A 19213-nucleotide genomic window follows, 5' to 3' on the forward strand; every position below is an offset into this window, starting at 1 on the left:
CAGAAAAAAATAGAGAAAAAGAGGAGAAGGAAGGGGAAGGTAAAAAAAAGAAAAAAGAAAAAAAGAAAAAGAAAAATCATGAGGAACAGAGAAAGCTGTATTCTTTTTGGGGGGGGAAAGGACATAACCTAAAGGTTTTCCCAAACTCCCTAAGTGGTGTAAAAAATAAATAAATAAATAAATAAGGTGAAACTCCATGAATACATGCATACATACATATACATACACACATATACATATATATACATATGATTCAATGGCTCCCCAGGTATGCAAAGTTAGGCATATGCCAAAAGTATATTTGCAGTCTGCTTAAATTTCTGAGAAGGGCTGTCACTGTACATCATAGTAATAACGATGAACTAAAGAAAGGCACTTTTCAAATGCAGCCATCTCCAATGCCCAATACTTCAGGCTGCTGTCCAGATTTAATCTTGTAAAGAGCCCCTCATCTTCAATAAAGAGGTCTAACCTGCTCAGGCTATAATTCATCATTTCTATGAGAAAGCCTTTATGCTCCTGATGAACTACAATAAAATCTTGTTTTACAGATCATGAATTTACTGAAGAAAAGGGAGTTTTAGTCTATAATATTCTCTTACTTCAAGGGTCACATTAATATCTGATAGTAATTTTCAAAATGACACTAAAGCCAAGGAGCCAAATTTCATTAACAACGTCATTTTGGGTGGCTTTGGGGTACAATTTATATGAAGTCAAATATAGAGTTTTACAGGACTTTTTCTCAAAAGGTTGCAGTTGCTTCTCTTTATTATATGTTCAAATGCAGCTGATGATCAAAAAAGAGATTGAGAAATATGAGAATTTATATGACCAATACTAAAAATGTTTCAAGAAGGAAAAATCCAAATCAGGATCCAAAGATTTTCTCCCTCTTTGATTAAAAATAATCTTTACTGCAAGAAAGCAGCCTTAAGAATGTAAGTACAGTTAGTTAGGCAAGATGGACAAAAGCAAGTATTTACGCTCTGCATATATATACAGTCAACATAGAAAAACGTCAGCACAGCGTGGTTGATTCTGCAGACAAGTTAATCACCTTGAGCCATCTATTTCTTGCAGGTATACATAGAGGAAGAATCAAAAGAGAAAGGAGGCCGGATGACTGGGCAGCCCATAATGATACTCAGCTCAGCCCTGGGGGTGGTCACCCACGCTGTCCTTGGGGCAGCCACTCAACACACAACATGTCCTGCAGAGGAGGAAAATAGCTGCTCTTCCCTCCTCTAATAAAAGTTACAAGGTAGCTGACTATTCTCCAAAGAGCTCTTGATGAAATACCTTTACAGCGCTTCTAAAAAGATAAGTGAAGATGTCAAAGTTTGTCACTTCCAAGTTTCCTTAACGGAGGCTCAAAGTTTTAGTCACATGGATCCTGATGCTGACAGACTTTGGTGAGGGGCTCCGTATCCCCAATGCCTCCTGAAACCAAGGAAAACCTAAGAGTATTCCTCAGTCCACAAGTCTGACAATCTTGGAAGCACATGACCAGATTGATTTTTATTGAACAGGTATTGTCAAAATGCTGGATGGTTGTGTCCTACAGTTATAAAAACAGCATAAATGCCATCCTGGTACCACCTAATGGCCCATCAGGTCCGAGGACATGGCTGATGGATCAACAACATCCAGATGTTTTTGATAACAAATTCTAACTGAACATCTGCGGGAAAAGCTGCTACAAGGGAAGACTTTCTCTTACGCCACAGTTAAAATCAGCTTTACCCTGAATCATCAGATTTCACAATCTTTCCAAAGAGAGGCATCCAGACCACCAAGGGCCGCCACGTTAAAACGGCCCTGACCCAGCAAAACAATTAAGCACATGCCTAACTTTAAGCATATTAGCAGTCCTCTGAAGTCAGCAGGACTATAACATGGTCAGAGTTAAACTTGTTCTCAAGTGCTTTATTGGATCAAGTCCATTGTGGACAGGCATAAAAAAAAAATATGATTTTTCTCTCCAAAACTGATCTATTTATAGGGGAAAAAAGAAAAAGATTAATCTATCTGTAGTCATGAACCTAATTCGAAAAAATCAAACTAATGGACATCTATAGTTAAAAAGTGTTCAAACCACACCTAACACTTTACAGTCTGAAAGAAAAGAACTTTTTTTGGTAAAAAGCATGATGGCAACATACCAGAAATTAGTATTAACTTTGTATACTGTTAGTTGAATGCACTAAAACATTCCAAAAATAATGTATGATGCATTCCTTTGAAATGCTGCATAACTGTTTGAAAGGAAAATTTGAACCACAGTACTTCTTTCATTCAGCAACCAATTGATTTTTAAAGAAACTTAGAAAATTCTAAGCATTTTTTCTTTGACTTATAGCAAGACTATATTGTAATTGAGGTTTTCCTGTTGAATATTAGTGTCTGGGATTTTACAGTGCAGTGCAAGCTTAAAGAGAATTTTAGGGTTTTTTTTTTTTTTTTAATTCTACCTTGCCATTTGCTAAGCTAGTCACATGACTACCTAGCCGCCAAAATCCTAAATAATAGAACTTTTCAGGGGAAGACCTTTTTAATGTCACACTTTCAGTACCTTTAACAGAAGCCAATGGAAGCTGATAATACAAAATGAGAGCGTGGAACTGGCTGAACAGTGTCAGAGCTCTAGAGGTTGGTGTTTTATCTAAATTTTGAGTTTGGATAGTTTTTTTGGGGGGTTTTTTTTGTTTTTGTTTTTGTTATTTAACACATGCACTACCAAAGGCTGTAACAGAGATCATTAAAATAAATTATCCTTCAGCCTCAGAAGTGATTTATTTACAATTGAGTGACATTCACAGCACACACGGCAATGCTTTGGACTCAATACTTCTCTGAAGCAAATGGAAATTTACTCTGCCTTTGATTAATGTACACTCAGAGTGATCTCAGGTCAGGATTAAGTAACATTAAAGCACTTCTTATATTGCAATGCCCTGTAGATCATCAGAAGTTTTATAATGGAACAGAGAGAATCACAGTAACTGCAAATTTTCTGAGACCTTTAATTAAGTCTGTAGATGAGACTCCTTTTCTTCTTTCTGATAAATAGAAAATAAAGAAAAAAAAGAGGAAAGAAAAGTTGCAAAGGAGAGCAGGCACAGCTTTTCACAATCAGCCTTTTTTTTTTGTACAGTCATTCTTAGCAGTGCAAAGTAGAGCTCAAATGCTACTAAAATTATTTGCACAGGTGTAAATGATGCACACACTGCAGTCACAGTGGAGAATACATCCCCCACATGGTATTCTCAGGCTCACAGTAAGGGAAGCGTGCATTCACTTGGCACACTCAGAGAAAGCCAGCGAGGGATGACCTGAAGAATAAAGCAGTGATCTCAACTGCTGATGGTAAAACTGGGACAGACCAGCCCAACCCGACCTAATCAAATCTGGGCTGAAAACACGACCCACCACAGCCTTCTCCAGCGACTTGGAAAACGCGGTGTCTCTTACTATTTTATTTTCCTCCTGCCTACAGTCCTTGCTTTCAATTAAGGCAGGAAATGCCTAAATCCTGAAAAAGGGCTGCTCTTGTGATATTTGCAGTCCCACCCTACAGCTCCCAGGAGCCTGGATAAAAGTTTGCGGAAGCATCTGAAACGTTGGCTGCTTCCTGGAGCAGCACTGCCACGGCCCGGGCACCCTGCTCATCACCGAGCCACCGCTCTCGCCTGCTCTGAGCAGAGCTGCATGGCTACACATTTCATCAACCCCAAGCATAATGTTTCGGACTAAATTACCAGCCCACTTTCAGAGACAAAGCAGGGAAAAATATTTAATTCTCTCTCAATTGGGCAGTGGGAAAATTGCTGTAAAAATGACTCAGCAATGCAACGAGCAGGAACGTTTGTGATACCACATTTCACTTTTAGCTAGTGCAACTCTGTGAACCTGGTGATTATTTTTTAAGCTCAGGTTGCTGGAAAAACATGTTTCTGAAAACATTTTAATTTTGTCCTAAACCATGAGAAAGAAAGGCAGCGAGGTGTCTATTTCTTTAGCTCGTGATTAAAAAAAAAAGATGCATACTCTTGCTGAAGCTTCTCTGCGAATCCCACTGTAACTAAGAATGCTCGAGGGAGGAATGTTTAAAATAATGATTGGTATCAACTGTCATCACATTCCACAACTAAAAACTGAAAAGGTCAGACCTACGTTTTTCTTGGCCTCACTTTAAGGGCAGCCTTTTTTTTTTTTTTTTTTTTTTTTTTTTGCTAATAATAAAAAAGAAAAAAAGCTTTTGAATGCTCACCCTCTATATAAATTCAGGACACCAGCCGTGGTAGACCACAGCAGCAGAAGTATTTATCTTCCACAAGCTAGTTTGGCATATTCATCATTTGTGGGTTCTAAAACACAGCTGCATTTATCCTCTTATTTATTATCAACTAAAGTATCACCCAAAAGCACAGAAAGATAGTTATAATGAAAGGATGGACTAGAAGCTGAGATTCCATATTGTGGTTTTACTTTGGATGACAAGAGAATGACTGAAATTAAAAGTGATGGCATTCTACCAAGGGTATCATAAACCCCCAGCTAGGCAGAGGTGGGCTATGAGTTATCACGCTGTGCCATGTGCAAATTACGCTGTGCCATGTGTAAATTACAAAAAACGAAGTCAAACATACCCAAGGCAGAGGGAAATAATGTTACAGTTTACTCTGGGAGAAATAACAACATGTTGTTACAGTTTCTCTTTATATCCTAGACTCTGACCCAAAAATCTTACTGCAGCTGGAAAAGACTGGAGAAGTCAGGGCATGAGATTTAAGCCATCATGTGAGAAATTGCTCTGCAAAGCACTGTGCGTGTGACCAACGGGCAACCTGAGAAAAGGAACGAAGGCAGAATTGTTCAGCTCTGCTGGAAAACGTGGTCTTGAATAACCAGGTTCAATGGCTGTGGCTCCCTTAAGCCCTTCATCTCTTGTTACAGGGTAGCGTGACATACAGCATGGTTGACTCAAGCTGGAAGGCAGGCATCAGTCTACGTTACTCATTATTCTCATCAAGGTAATCTTAACTCTATTATTTTTTATTTCTCCTTACCTGCAAGCTTCCTCAGAAGAATAAGGTAAGAGCATGTGGTGCCAGAAGACAGCAGCAGCAGTAACAACAAACTAATAGGGAATCTGGCTGGACCATTACATTTGGGCCCTAGGAGAGCACAGAGCACCCAGACTAGGAAAGCAGGAGAACCCCAGCAACATGGTAAAGAGGAGAATGGCAGAGAAGAGTCATTGGCAAGAAGTGGCTGGAGAAACCCTTCAGACTTGGGTGAAGATGCCTCTGAAAAGTGTGATGGAAAGATTCTTGGGACAAGATTAGGATCATGAATGAAAGATGAGGAAAATCTCGGTCTCCAAAGTAAGACTAAGAATATCCAAGTCAATAGGAAAAAGTCCAGGAAACTGCAGAGCTGTGGCGGGAGCGGCACTGAGAACTCATGCACATGGCTGCATTCACACTTTGAGGTTTCAGCGGAATAGATTCATTGTTTCAAGGAAGACTTGAATAACTGCACTCTTTGCTAGCAAAAAGTAAAAGTGAGCCCACTACCAAGTTTGTGGCTCGATTCTATTATATTCAGTCTCCCAAGTCAGTCTGTTGCATCCCTGTCAAGTCTTCCTTCGCTTATTCTACCAGAATACTGCTAAGAGAATCCTAAAAAACTAAATACTACACTAGCTCAGTCTCCACAGTGTATCACATGCCACTGTGTGTGATTTTGTAATGCCAAAGATTTTTTTATAGCTTTGTGCTGAATCCTCTGTAGAGATGATCTCATATGCTTTCATTCTGATATGCCAACATTCAACAGGCACGTTTGATTGCATCACTGCCTTTAACAATCATACTTTATTTCTATATCTTTTTATATCTTTGCTACTACACCCTGCCTGAATTCAGGGCCACCACTTTGAAGAGTGAAATAACCACTCACAGTAGATCAACACTTGACTTTAGATGCTAAAGCAGTGAAAAGTTTAGAGTACAGCCACCGTAACTATGCAAGCAACACCTGTTTGGCAAGGGGGTTCTTCTGTGAGTCAGTGCAGGTGTAAAGATTTTATTACTCATGATCACACCTGTTGGTAGGTATGTGCCAAAATCAGGAATAGCTAGCTCGAGGAAGAAAAATAAGAACTAATGGGGCATGCTCTGCACTCAGAGCAGTATAAATCCAAAGTGACTTCACTAAGCTCATCTAAATTATTTCAAATTGACAGTGCTACAAATAAGTGTAGATCCTGGCTAATTACAACAGAGTACAGCTCATAAATCTTCACGAAACCCTTAAAGAAAATTATTATTCTAGAAAATTCTGTACTATATTTTGAATATAGTATGTACACTTCATGCACTTATGTATATAAGAGGCACAAGCAATTGTGCAGATGCCCTAGCATGTAAGAGATGGGAGCAAGTGCAGCTGGATTTATGTTATGCTTTCATATCAAGGACTGAAGTGTTGCAAAGCTTACCCCATCAGCTTTTAAGGTGACTCACAACATTCAAATCTTATACACACACACACACACACACACACGTAAAATATCACAGCCTATCCCCATAGATTCATCTAAGTTCAGAGATGAGCAGGTTTTTCTCACTTTTTTTTATGCACTAGCCCTGGCAGCCCTCCCAAGTACCTCTTAATTTTTAATACGACAACTATATTCTTGAGGTAAAGGCAATGACTGGGATAAAACTGAAATGCTTCCACATGCATCAATTAAGGCTTAATTAGGGTAAACTAAGATCCCTTTGCACTGCTTGAATGATGTAAGGACACTATTAATAGAGGAGTTCTGTGTCTTCCAGAACAGGAGCTCCAGAAGCAAAGTTGTTGAGATGTAAAATTAGGAACAGCTCACAACAAAACTCATCTCCAAGGAGGGCCAAATGTCAAAGCAAACTGCATAGCAGCACTCATTCCAGATGATCTGCAAAATATGCTGGCAATGTTTCTTCACTGTAAAAGACAACGTACTTACGTTGGCTCTTCTGAGACTGTTCTGGTCTCTTCCATTTCTTGTGCCTGTTTAAACCATGGTAATTTTGCTTCTACAGGATTTTTTTCTGGTAAGGGGGGAAAAAAAGCATAAGTAGTTCCTTCAAATTCAAAGCAATACATACATGTTTGCATTATTCACATTAGCACTTCGCTCTTTACATTGCCTATTGACCCATTGCTCCTAAGTAAAAATGTACTGGATAGTAAAACATCATTTATTAGGAAGTGTCATCATGATGCTGCAGTTCAATTCTGACACTACTTTTTAGTGAGAGGGTACCAGTAATCCAATTACTGTTTCCATTTAATCTTTAACTTCTCTCCCACATCTTCCCCAAATGCAGCCAGTTTGTATTAGACTATAATGTGTATCTCAGTGTAATGGATTATCACCACAACTTAAGTTTAGAGCTGGAAAGGAATTTAGAAGATAACAAACATACATTGTTCTCTGGATGGACTGGCTTCATTAGAAAATTTTGATATGAAACATTATTTTTGCTAACTACCTAAGCTAGCCACCTTTCCCACAATTAGAACCCAACTTAAAAAGAGGGGGGAAAAAACCCCCACTAGGCTTCTTTTATCTGTCTCTACACCCCATATTTGTATCATGACTTTTCTTGGGGACAGCGTAAGCCAGTTGAGCATCTGTGCCTCCAAACCTAAGTAAAACCCCAGAAGGTCCTTAAAATTTCTACTGCATGGTTTAAATAATAGCATAGCATCTAACCCTGATTAGTTTTGTACTTGAAGAACTCTCTGAAGTCTGAACTCACTGAAGTCTGCAAACATCCTAAAGAAAAACATGAGGTTGTCTACAGACACTTTTCACTTTTTCTATGTAAATCTTTATGGCAAGTTGTGAATGTCTGAAATATAGTCTTTCAAACAAAGGCTGAAAGAATGAGAGTAGAACCAACCCAAATTTTCTGGGCCCAGAGGAACAGAAATGAACAAGGCACAAGAATGGAATAGGACATACTACTTTCCTACTTCATCTATCCTTCTTTTTTCCTTTCACCTTTCCATCTACACTTTTACATCCTACTAATTCTTTTAAAGAATATTTGTCAATTTACATCATTAAGTGTTACAGACCTCTTAAGTATACAAAAGCGGAGAAGAGAGAGGGAGACTAGTTTGGCTATAGCTTAATGAACTGATGGAGTCCACTGAGAATCTTGACACATTTAGTGAGATGCAAAAATGGACAAGATCCCAGGCGATACACACACAGTATTGTCCCCATTTCCATGTTACTGAACAGCTCCTCCTCCCCACCTTGAACTCATTACTTCTGGTTTTCCTAGTTTGACTAAGTTGTATAGATTTAGTTAGCATGTTCACTGCACGGCATTAGAGCCATGTTATCAGCAAAGAACATCTGCAGGACACTTTTCCCTAGCACCAATAATGAAAATGCTTGCTTTTGCCAAGACTGGAATAAGTCCTAGTAAATTCCAGCTTCTGGCATTTCTGAAAAAGGTTACCAGGGACTTTTAATTCTGTTAACAAAAATGTAAAACAATAACAGACCCACACTAAATTCCAGTTACCTCTTGGCTTGTAACATGGTACTGGCACAATGCACTCTTCTTTTATGTGTAGTTTAAGTTGCGGATTGCAGCCACCGACATGCTGTCCTCGGTGGTCAATACACAGCACTACGCGGTAACGTAAGCCTCGGCCACAGGTCACCGTGCACTACAGGAGACAACACAACCATCTCACTCTGTTTCTTTTTTTATTATATTCACAAATATTTCTAAATAGTAAGTTAGAAGTATTGATGATTTATGTTCACTAAAGTCTCTCCACTGACTTCAGCATGCTTTGGCTCAAGCCCCTAAACAAAACTTTAATTACTCAATCAGGTATCAGATAAACATGAATTGAATGTAACCTTGCATTGCTTGATGAATTAAGAAAAAGGCTGATGCTGGAAAAAATGTCTAAATTTTGGGAAGGAAAGTGATTTTGCGAGTTCAGTAAAGCTTATCTGATTGGCTAAGTCTAAAACCAAGGTGGCTATCTACTGAAAATAGGCTCTCTCACAGCTTTTGGTCATTTTCAGTTTAAGCTGGGTCAGACGTGCTACAAGAACTGTTCCTTCACTATATGTCAGTGATCTCATTTGGATGAACTAAGGAATTATAGAAGTGTTGAGCTATCTGACTAGATCAGATAACCGCAGCCAAGATAAATTGGCTCTATACTCTTGTTACTATAATGAAAGGTAAGAAGAATGCTGGAAAATCACCCTTGCAAATATGTCAGCCCCTAGACAGCCATGCCTTTAGCTATTATATGAAGTGAAAGGTTACATTTATCAAGAAGTGGGAGACAACCTGATTGTAAAGGGGCCTGACCTCTGGTTCTAATTTTTCCTCTCCGTAAAACACCAATTCAACAGGCATATATAATTCTCTTTTTCTCTGCACAGATGACTAACTTCTTTTTTGACTACCAGGTCAAATTACTTAAGACAAAATGCTAATAAGTGCTATGAATGGTGCTTGCAATTATTTTTCCTCAAGAGTCCTGCACATAGCAACACAAGGCTAGGGGCTCCCTTTAGGGGAAAAGTGAGAAAAAGAATAAAGGTCCAAATTACTTTTCAACTTACTTGAGACCATTCCATAGCCACCCATTTAGGACAATCAAACAGATTACAGGTTTGAATGACTTTGGGCTTAGGGGCATACATGCATTTCCATTCTTCCACTTGCAGTATCTCGCCATGTATGGTCTCCTCTACGCACACAAAACTTCTCCTCTGAATGCCACCTCCACAGGAAACTGAACATGCAGTCCAAGGGTTATGTTCCCATCTGGAAAAAGAACTCACATTTATTAAAAATAGGGCTTTTTTTATTCCACTAACCTCTATTAAAAGTGCAAAATACTGAATCCAACCTTGGTGTCATTAAAACTGATTGAGATATTTTGTTGCTGGACTATTGCCACACACTGAATATAAATACATTGAATTACAGAACTATTTTGTATTATTCCAGGCTTAAATTCATCCACAAAGTGAGAAGACAATAGAACTACACATCTAAGCAAGTTTCCTAAAATAACCGAAAACCTAATTCTCATACAGATGTCTTAAAGACCCTAAATTAAATATACTGAATTTGATTATTAAAATGATTTTACTTGCAAATAGTCTAAATCATCTAAAAAGCATGTTTTTCACAGTTAATTTACATGGTTACTTGTACTCATTACCATTATAAGAAACTGGGAAGCATATGTGCTTGAGATTATGAGAGGTTCAAAGACAAGAACAGATCTGGTTGTGTCAACTGAGGATGTTATTACCCACAGTTGCTTACCACTGCCCACACGGTGCAGATGACCCTTAAAAAATCTGCCAATGAAAGAAGTTTTATGAGAACTCTAATATCTGCTTTGGGCAAAACTAGCCATGTCAGTTCAAACTGTCTTCATCCACGGGGACCCTGAACAGATCTCACTGTGACAGGCACCACTCCTGGCTGGTCATCACTGCAGTTCTACAAAAGCTTCCCCACCCTCAGTAGTATGCTGTTAACGTTCATATTCACACTTTCCAACTCACTTCAAGCAAAAAGCAACTGATCATCCATTTCAGCTGCTTTGGCTGACCTATCTTATTTCTCCTGAAGCAGGGAGATGCACAGATTAAGGAAAATTCACACAGTCCTGTCAAACAGCAGAGCTGTGGGGCAAAAGCCTCCAACAGAGGGATGACAAGCCTGGTGGGAGGGAATGTCTCCAGAATGAGCATCTACCCAGGACCTTACAGCTAACCACAATGAAGAGGGAAACTGTTGCAGCATCCAATGTGAGAACTGGGGGGGGGAAGAAGTGGTCACATTAGGTTACAAACTTTCATTTATTTGTTCATCTTACCATAAACATATAAATAAGCAACCACTTTTCAACAAAGAACTATAATCAGCTACTAAAGAATGACCTCAATAATGTTGCACTCCTGCCACATTCACAGATTACAAGCATCTATCATTGCATTTGTCTCTAACTTTCACTTTGTCCCACACAACTTCTCTTGCCCTTCACCTAGCTTCCCTTATCCCTGCTTCCTCTCCACCACCCATTCTAACCAAAGCCAAGCCCTGGGAAATGGTTGAGTCCTGCAGCACATTTCATGGCTTATCAGAGTCTTGTTGGTTTAAAACTTATTCATATTACAACTGCAGTGGCTCCAAAAAGATCACGAAAAAAAAATATCAGCTATGAATGGTGGACTCAGCAAGTACTGCAATATTTCACCAAAATCAGTTCATCAAGAGTAACCTAGATATCATAAAGGAAGCCATAATCTCCAATTAGATGAAGCAGAGGCCTATAAATCAAAGATAAAATTAAGTAATTACTACCCACTTTCTACGATCTAGTAGGTAAGTCAAGCACACTTCCTGTTTTTAGCAATTCATTAAACTGTCTACAAAAACATATTAATCATGTTTAAGCTCAACAGAGGAGAGAGTCTGAAACACAGCAAGCCACAGAACCTTAATGGTAGGGTAGATACTCAAAAGCACACAGAATATAGCTAGCTGACTAAACGTTGATATCATATCACCAGTGAAAAATAGACTTGAAGAGCCACAGCTACTCTTTTCTTTCCTTGACTTGAATGAGTGGCCAGTGTTAACTCGTTGTCTTTAAAAAGAATATCAGGAACTAAAGAGCAATTAACTTTTCAATGAATTAGCAGCTCATGGATTTATATATAAGGCTCACTGTGCTGTATGTTATACTAGCCTCGCAAGTGTTTATAGCATAAAGTTTTATGGTTGTTTTTCTTTATCTCATCAGTTTCAAACATACTCCAGATCCCATACTCCCATAAGCATTTTCAAGATGGAGTGAGGTCCATGGCTACTGGGGAAAGGGGGGTCTTGGGCAAGCAGTCAAGGAGATACTTGCCAGAACCCGCAGCTGTCCAGGGATTCTCAACAGTCCAACAAGTCTGAAATAAATGGAGGTATTCCAAAAGCATTAAGAGAAAATTTTCGTCCTGGGAAATTTTTCTATTTATTTCAAAAGAATTCTCCATCTGTAAAAATATTTCAGTGGGGCATTTACAACTCTAGCCACAGGAGAACTCTCAAGATCTTGAGATGCGCACCATGACTTTCCCCACAACTTCCTCGTGCGAATGGGAAAGTAGTGGCGAACGCCACAGGACTGCAAAGCAGCCCTGCACGTGGCCCTTGCGTTATGTGGGCGGTGTGATGCATGACTGCTGGTCAAGGTGAGCGACCCTGTACAGCTTTGCTCAAGCATATCTCCAGCACTTTGGTTTTCTGCCTGCTTTGCAAGAGCAGTCTTGGGTTAGCAGGTGAACAGGTAAGAAAAAAAAAAGCTGAAAGAAAAGGGGGAAACAACCTCAGGAGAACTGATGCAGACTACTGCATTGCAACTACTTCAAAGGCAACAGCACAGACTAGATATACTCTACTATGCTGAAGCAAGACTTGCAACCTGGCTGGACCAGATTCACCTCATGATGCAGGTAAACTGATTGTTCCAGCTGCTGTCTTCCCTTAGCAATTCCAGTTGGAAAAGATGTTTTTACGGCCCTGTTGTGTTTATTTAAGCATCTCTCCCCCCCAGTGAAAGGACTCTGCTTGGCCTGTTTTTTCTCACTTTCTACCTGACAGTACCAACACTGAGCCCTTCCCAGCCCTCTTACAGTCCAGGAAGACCAGGGTACCTTCCAGCAGTGCACACCGAGGTGTTGAAATGAGGTGGGCCTTTGTCTGCAGTTCTTAACGTTTGAAATAAGAGAACCTGCCCACAGCTTTATCACAGACATAATCTATCTCACCACAGTGTCATGCAAACATGCTGAGCACAGTAAAGCACAGGAGGGAGATTAAATTTCTCTTCTAACTGGTCTCCAAGCTCCGATCAGTTCAGAAGATGAAATACTGATGTAAATAAATTGTGCTGAGTTCCGGAAGAGATCTGAAGCACAAAGGAACTGACAGTAGAATTGGCAGAAGAAATCGAAGAGAGAAACAGAATAATTACGAAATGTTACAGTATAAGGCCACAGAGGGGGAAAAAAGTCTCAATCTATGTATGAAAGCCAAAGTATATCACAGGGCAGCAGATCCACAAGAAGCATAAATTGTTACAGAGATAACTCTGACCATGTACATCAGCTGTTATCAGTAGCTCCATTGAACCATGCAAGTCTATGATTTCATTCTTATTACCCCATATATTTTCTTCTTTAGAAAAATATACATTATTCATGATACAATACTGCAGAGCTACAGCTGGGATAAATATACATCTGTCTCCATCAACTAGAATTCTTGACATTAACAGTAGATCTGGCCCAATACTTTTAAAGTCCTAACATCCTTTACAAAATATTTAAACCTTCCAGAGAAGGTTTACATTCCTGTGATTGACACAGGTTAAGGAAAAAAAAAAAAAAAAAAAAAAAAAAAAAAAAAAAAAGAACTTGTGCTCTGATGACTTAATTGTAGGCAATACATATTCAGACAACTCGATATCTTTACAGTGCTAAGTCAGCTTTGGTGTCAATAAGTAGACTGTAGGTCTAAATAATGAGAAGAGCAGATGAATAAGATCTTTTAAGGGAATAAGAAATTTCTAGAGAGCCCTGTAATGCAGGGCTGCAACAAGGGAGGTCTGTTTGTATAAATGGATATATTCAGTGCATACATTTTCAAACTAAAAATCTTTAAACAATTCATACATGCTTTTTAAAGGAGATATTGAAAGGCTCTTCAACAGTGTAGCAGAAGGCTTAGGGAGATAACACTTTTCTGAAGTTTTTCACATCTGTATTTTCAAGAAGGGTATATTAACCTCTTATGAAGCTAATCATTGAGAGCACACTGAAATCAACCACAAGCATTAAAAATGTTTACAGGATTGTTTTAGCAACTTGCTTTCCTGTACAGCAAAATTCAGAAGATGATGTTCCATGACCTTTGTACTCAAATACTACATTTGCAGTGAAAATCGCGCTAACGCTGACAACACATATGCTACCCTGATGATACATACCGAGGAAGTGGCTGGAAGTGATCATAGGGCATGATTTCTTTAAATCCATCACTGTCAACAAAATAAATATTACATTGTTATTTCTCATATCCAAGATGTAAAAGCATTTATCTGCTGTACATGTTCATGCTCAAAGTAAGCAATTACAGGATACTCCTGCAGAAAACCATGACTCATACTCCCAACTTTTCTGAAGGGATAGAGATACATTCACCATACAATTTCCCCACTTAATTCCACTAAAAACAGGAAATGAACAACCCTCTGCAAAGAACTTTATCATCTGTGATCCTTTAGGCCTGTGTAACATTATTAAGAAGAAAATAGTTACACACATATATCTGTAATACATACGTTTCTGGAAGATGAATGGCAATGAAATAAATGCATCAGAGGATTAATTCTAAATAGGTCCTGGATGGTGCTTAGGACCCTTCTAGTGCTGTTTTCTCCAGCTGCACAGCACAGAGCAGGCATGTAGCTTTAGTTCAAAGGCTAAGAAATATGGTATTATATCTAGGAGTATTTTCACTTTTTCTGACTGTGTAGGCTAAAGATGCAAGGAAAAAGCTAATTATACCCTTTCTTTAATTCTCCCATTCCAGCTCTGTAACATTTGGCACCCACTGCTATGAAGCTTTATGAATTCTTACTGCTCCACATAGTGATCAACTCTCCAGGAAAAAAACTTGAAAGTCTGCACATCTATAACTGTTAGAGGTCACTATCAACGATTATGTTCAACAGGAATGAAAGGAAATGGACAGTTTAGCTATAGGAAATGAAATCCATTGAGAGGGTTTCCTTTTCTTCTTGCCTATAACTCTAGCCCAGCCAGCTGGCATATTAATGTGAGGTTCTGGGACTTGATACTGTGATGTTATTTTAAGATACTTTAGCACAGCCAGGAAACCTCACCAGACAATCCAAAAGCTGGTTTGAAATACCATAGTGCAATTCAATACAATTTATGTATACTGTAGCCTTTATAATTTGGCAATAATATTCTGTGGTATTTGTACCACAAATATATTTACTTAGAATTTTTTTCATCTTGTAACATAAAAAAAAAACCCCTCTAAAAACAAAACCCCTCCTAAACTTTACTTATTAAGTGACAAATCCACAATGTGAATGAAGAATGAGATTTTTAATGGTAGGCAGATGAATAAACCAGGATAAACCATGTGCAAAAACTGTATGCTGAGTGAGAAAAGCAGCTACTGCCTGCCTGTAATGAGATGTCCTGAATGGCAGCATCAATAAATCCAAAAGCAGGCAAACAGTCTGTCCTCCTCACACAACCCCCCAAATCCATGTACTAAAGCTACACCATTCGGCAAAACACCTAAAGTAGAGTTAGCCCTTAAACAAAGACAAAATGATATTTGCAACACCTCTGTGTAAAACAAAGTCTCCTCCTATTCTACAACACTGAGGAGGTGCCACAGACCATTAACAATGCTGCTAGATGTCAGCCTTTAATGCATGCCATAACGAACCAAGATTAAGTAACTCTAAAGATGAAAAGAAACAAAATTAAATAAATATGATTGCTTGTTCCTTAGTAACTGCAGATACCATAATACTTAAATATTTGTCATACGAACCTAGAAGGGCAGGGATCCATATTGCATTCTTTTAGCTTGGGCTTTGGTTTCTTATTTTCTGGATAGTAATGACAATAGTGATCAGGAACAACACGCTTCAGACGAATATCCACACATTCAGCGGAATTAAGCTGATAACCTAAAGAAGATACAAAGTTAAATGCTGGTAACAGAGGGAGATAAGCAAACAGCTTTCTTTTCTCAAATAATATGTTGTCCATCCAGGCAATTTCCAGTGTTACTTTTTCTTGGTTTGCTTTTAAACTAGGAAAAACTGTTTAGAAACATACAGGACCTGATCTTCATTTAAGGCAATTCAGCGTAACAATTGATGTTAAGCTGTGCCGATGCTAGATGAGACTCTGGCATATTATTTTGATAATACTCTAAGGAGACAAGTAAAAGCACACACATTTTTTATATGACGCAGATATACATGCAGTGAAGCAGCCCACTTGTCATGGAGGGACCCTACAAAGTCATGGCTGTGTTGCATGTTCCACCATGTACAACATCCCCCCCCCCCCACCCCCCCAAGCAGGCTTTACCATGGATGTTAGTGAGAGCTATATTACACGCTCGTGCATGCTAAAAAGATACTTAAAACAGAAAGCCAAAAGAATTGAATATGAGATCCAAAAACATTGTTCAGTTAAACTGTAGAAAATGAAGAAATATTTTCAAGAACATTCCTAGTTGAAAAGCCAACAAAAGAAAACCTGAAGTAACTACTTGGTGCAAGAAAAAAAAAAATCTGTGTGGAAAGACTGGTTAAGAGAAAGGATCTGAGTTTCATAAACCACTGAAAGGATCTGAGTTTTATAAACCACTAGCTTGCTTTTTTGGCTAAGAAAAAAAAGACTCATTGAGAAGAGCTGACTTGGACTTAAACTGAGGAGAGAAGAAGGATATTCTGGTATGTGAGGAAAAAAAAGGTTGAAACCACAAGAATGAAAATCCAAATGGAGTCAATAAACTAACAGCATAAGAGCCAGCGTCTACTGAAAATGCTTTAGCATCATATATCAGTGGCTTCACTTATGTGTCTCTTGGCTGATTCAAAGTGTCATCATGCATGAGAGTGATAACCATAAAGGAGAACTAAGCAGTTCCAATGCTCAAAGCATGTATGTACCAGTTCTTGTGAGTACTGAAGGGACACACAAGATCTGCCACTTGCAAATAAGATAAATACAATTTTTAAACATGCTTGCTCATTCAGGCTTGACTGTGCTTTCTGCAACACCCCTGCCACGCTCCCCACTCCGATCCATGGAGATTACAGAAGTAAACATAGGACCGTTCAAATGAGGCATGGTGGCACACCGATTCCTGCTATGAGGAACTTTTTGGTTTAGGGCCAATGAAACAGGCCAAACAGTTTGGAGACCAAATCATCTTTAGGATAACAGGTTCAAACCAGGCAGCTGCCATACAACTTCCCTGCACACCTCAGGAATCTGCCATTCTTAATGCTATTACTTTTACAGGTAAGCAGTGGCTTAGTTTCTGTGCTTCTTCAGTTACTGGCCTCTCTCTGTCAAACTTTGTTGATAGAGATACTGGTTCATACTGTAGACATGTAGATACAAGGTAGGGCATTGAAAAGTGACTAGTTTCAAAGAGATTAACATGTAGCCTTAATTTTCAAACCATAATATTTGTCTGAATAAGGCTGGATTTGAGTGAAAAAGGGACACATTTACCTTTATGGCAATTATCCAGTGTTTACATGTGATCCTCACAATAATAACTGTGATGCTTTATACTTCTTTCCTTGTGAGGTAGGTTAGGGAAAAACTCTTAAATTCAATGTGATGATCAGAGAATATATATTGCCACTCATATTTCTAATAAGAATCACACTTCAGGGGGCCAAGTATCTTATAAGGTAGTTTCCTGTGTGACTGCATATTATACACATATATTATCTGCATTTCAGATTAAAGTGAAGTACGAGTGCCAAAACAGATGGTCTGTCAAAAGATCCTCATATTTCTTGTGCTTTAAACATCCTTGACTCCTTCTGCTCATGTCCCAAGTAACTAATTAAACCACGTTTCTTTAAATTCTCCAGGAAAATCACTACACCAGTATTATTATCTGATCTCCCACTGTGATTTTCAGGTGATTGAGGTAATACTGGCGGAGCTGAAATTGCTATCTACGATGTCAACATCTCCTCCCTGCACGAGGCCACACTTTTGCAGGACCAGACATGACAAACAGTGGGCTGGGCTGGATGAGCAGTAGCAGAGCTGAGCTGCTCTTTGTCTAACCGTTGGATAAACTGTAGCATTTAAACCAAAAGTAGAAGCTGCAGCAGGCCAGCTGTGGCACTACCGTCGGGACTGAGTATCTAGGGTCAGCCAGCCATAGATGTTTGTAGTAGCTGTCCCATAAATTCAGTGTAGCGAAGAAACAACAATAAAGAGGAAAGAAATAACTTTAGCAAAGAACCTTTGCAAAGAACCACAAATCCTATACCATTCATTTTGTAACCACCCACTTTTGATATTCAGCTGTAAACACTCCCGGAGAAGTGCCATCACTTACCCCCTCCACACGTCACTGTGCAGGGGAAGAACTCTGTCTGCCTCCACTGATGACTGATGGGTTGATAGAAGAAGAACTGAACCACGCTGTCTTTTGTGCCAGAGTACCTAGTCTAAAGAAATTTCCATTACAACACGTGTATACTGTACTCCACTGTTCATGATATTTCATAACATAATTAATAGGTAATAACAGCTCAGCGATTAATACGACAACAGGCCTAAGACCGCAAAAAAGACTAGAGTAACGCAATTAAATATAAGTTTCCAAAAGTCAAACACGTTTGTCAAGATATTCAAGGTGCTAATATGCCTTTCTATCCGACTATCTATCCTTGACTGACAAAGTTCCTAACCATGAGCTTCTGCTTTACCTCATCATGGGCCAAATTTTCAACATTTGCTACAGATTTAGATCTGGAGATGAACTAAGCATACTGATTGACATTCAGGCAGGTCTACTGCACATGCAATATTAGAGGTGCAAAATACTGAATTACTGAATACCTATTTCTACAACAAGAAAAACAAAGACAAGCGGTGTGGTAACACTGAAACACCTGTCATTTTTAATGGAAAACTATGACTACCCTCCTTTGGCATAATCAACTCTTGGTTTGTTTATCCACAAAAATATCTGCACATATGATACAAGTCATTGGTATGTGGTCTGGGCATTAGAGTAACTGAAAGGACTAGACGTGGTCAGTAGCTGGATTAGCAATGTCTAAAAGCGACGTGAGGGTGCTGCTGGAAGCGATGGTGTGATTCAGTAGGTGGCAGTCTTCAGTTGGATTAGCATCAACCCAACGCAGAGGGCCACGCTGCTATTCTTTCACTAATACTTAAAATAAAAGTCTCAGCCATTTTTAATCATTAAATAGTCTGTGGTACTTTCCACCACAGCCAAGAGGTTAACCTCACTATATTTTAATTTGA

General features: G+C 38.9%; 1 protein-coding gene across 10 annotated transcripts in view; it reads right to left on the reverse strand.

Annotated features, from left to right (window-relative positions):
- ADAMTSL3 (ADAMTS like 3) overlaps positions 1–19213 on the reverse strand; it is a 200811-nt gene that overhangs the window by 44492 nt on the left and 137106 nt on the right. For all 10 annotated transcript variants that reach the window (XM_064517288.1, XM_064517287.1, XM_064517290.1 and 7 more), the window contains 6 exons: positions 18276–18387; positions 15720–15858; positions 14110–14160; positions 9671–9875; positions 8601–8748; positions 7022–7106 (listed from right to left, as the gene is read on the reverse strand). In XM_064517288.1, coding sequence (XP_064373358.1) covers positions 7022–7106; positions 8601–8748; positions 9671–9875; positions 14110–14160; positions 15720–15858; positions 18276–18387 — 740 coding nt within the window. The remainder of the gene's footprint in view (positions 1–7021; positions 7107–8600; positions 8749–9670; positions 9876–14109; positions 14161–15719; positions 15859–18275; positions 18388–19213) is intronic.

Source organism: Dromaius novaehollandiae, chromosome 10 (assembly GCF_036370855.1).
Source record: "Dromaius novaehollandiae isolate bDroNov1 chromosome 10, bDroNov1.hap1, whole genome shotgun sequence".
Lineage (NCBI taxonomy): Eukaryota > Metazoa > Chordata > Aves > Casuariiformes > Dromaiidae > Dromaius > Dromaius novaehollandiae.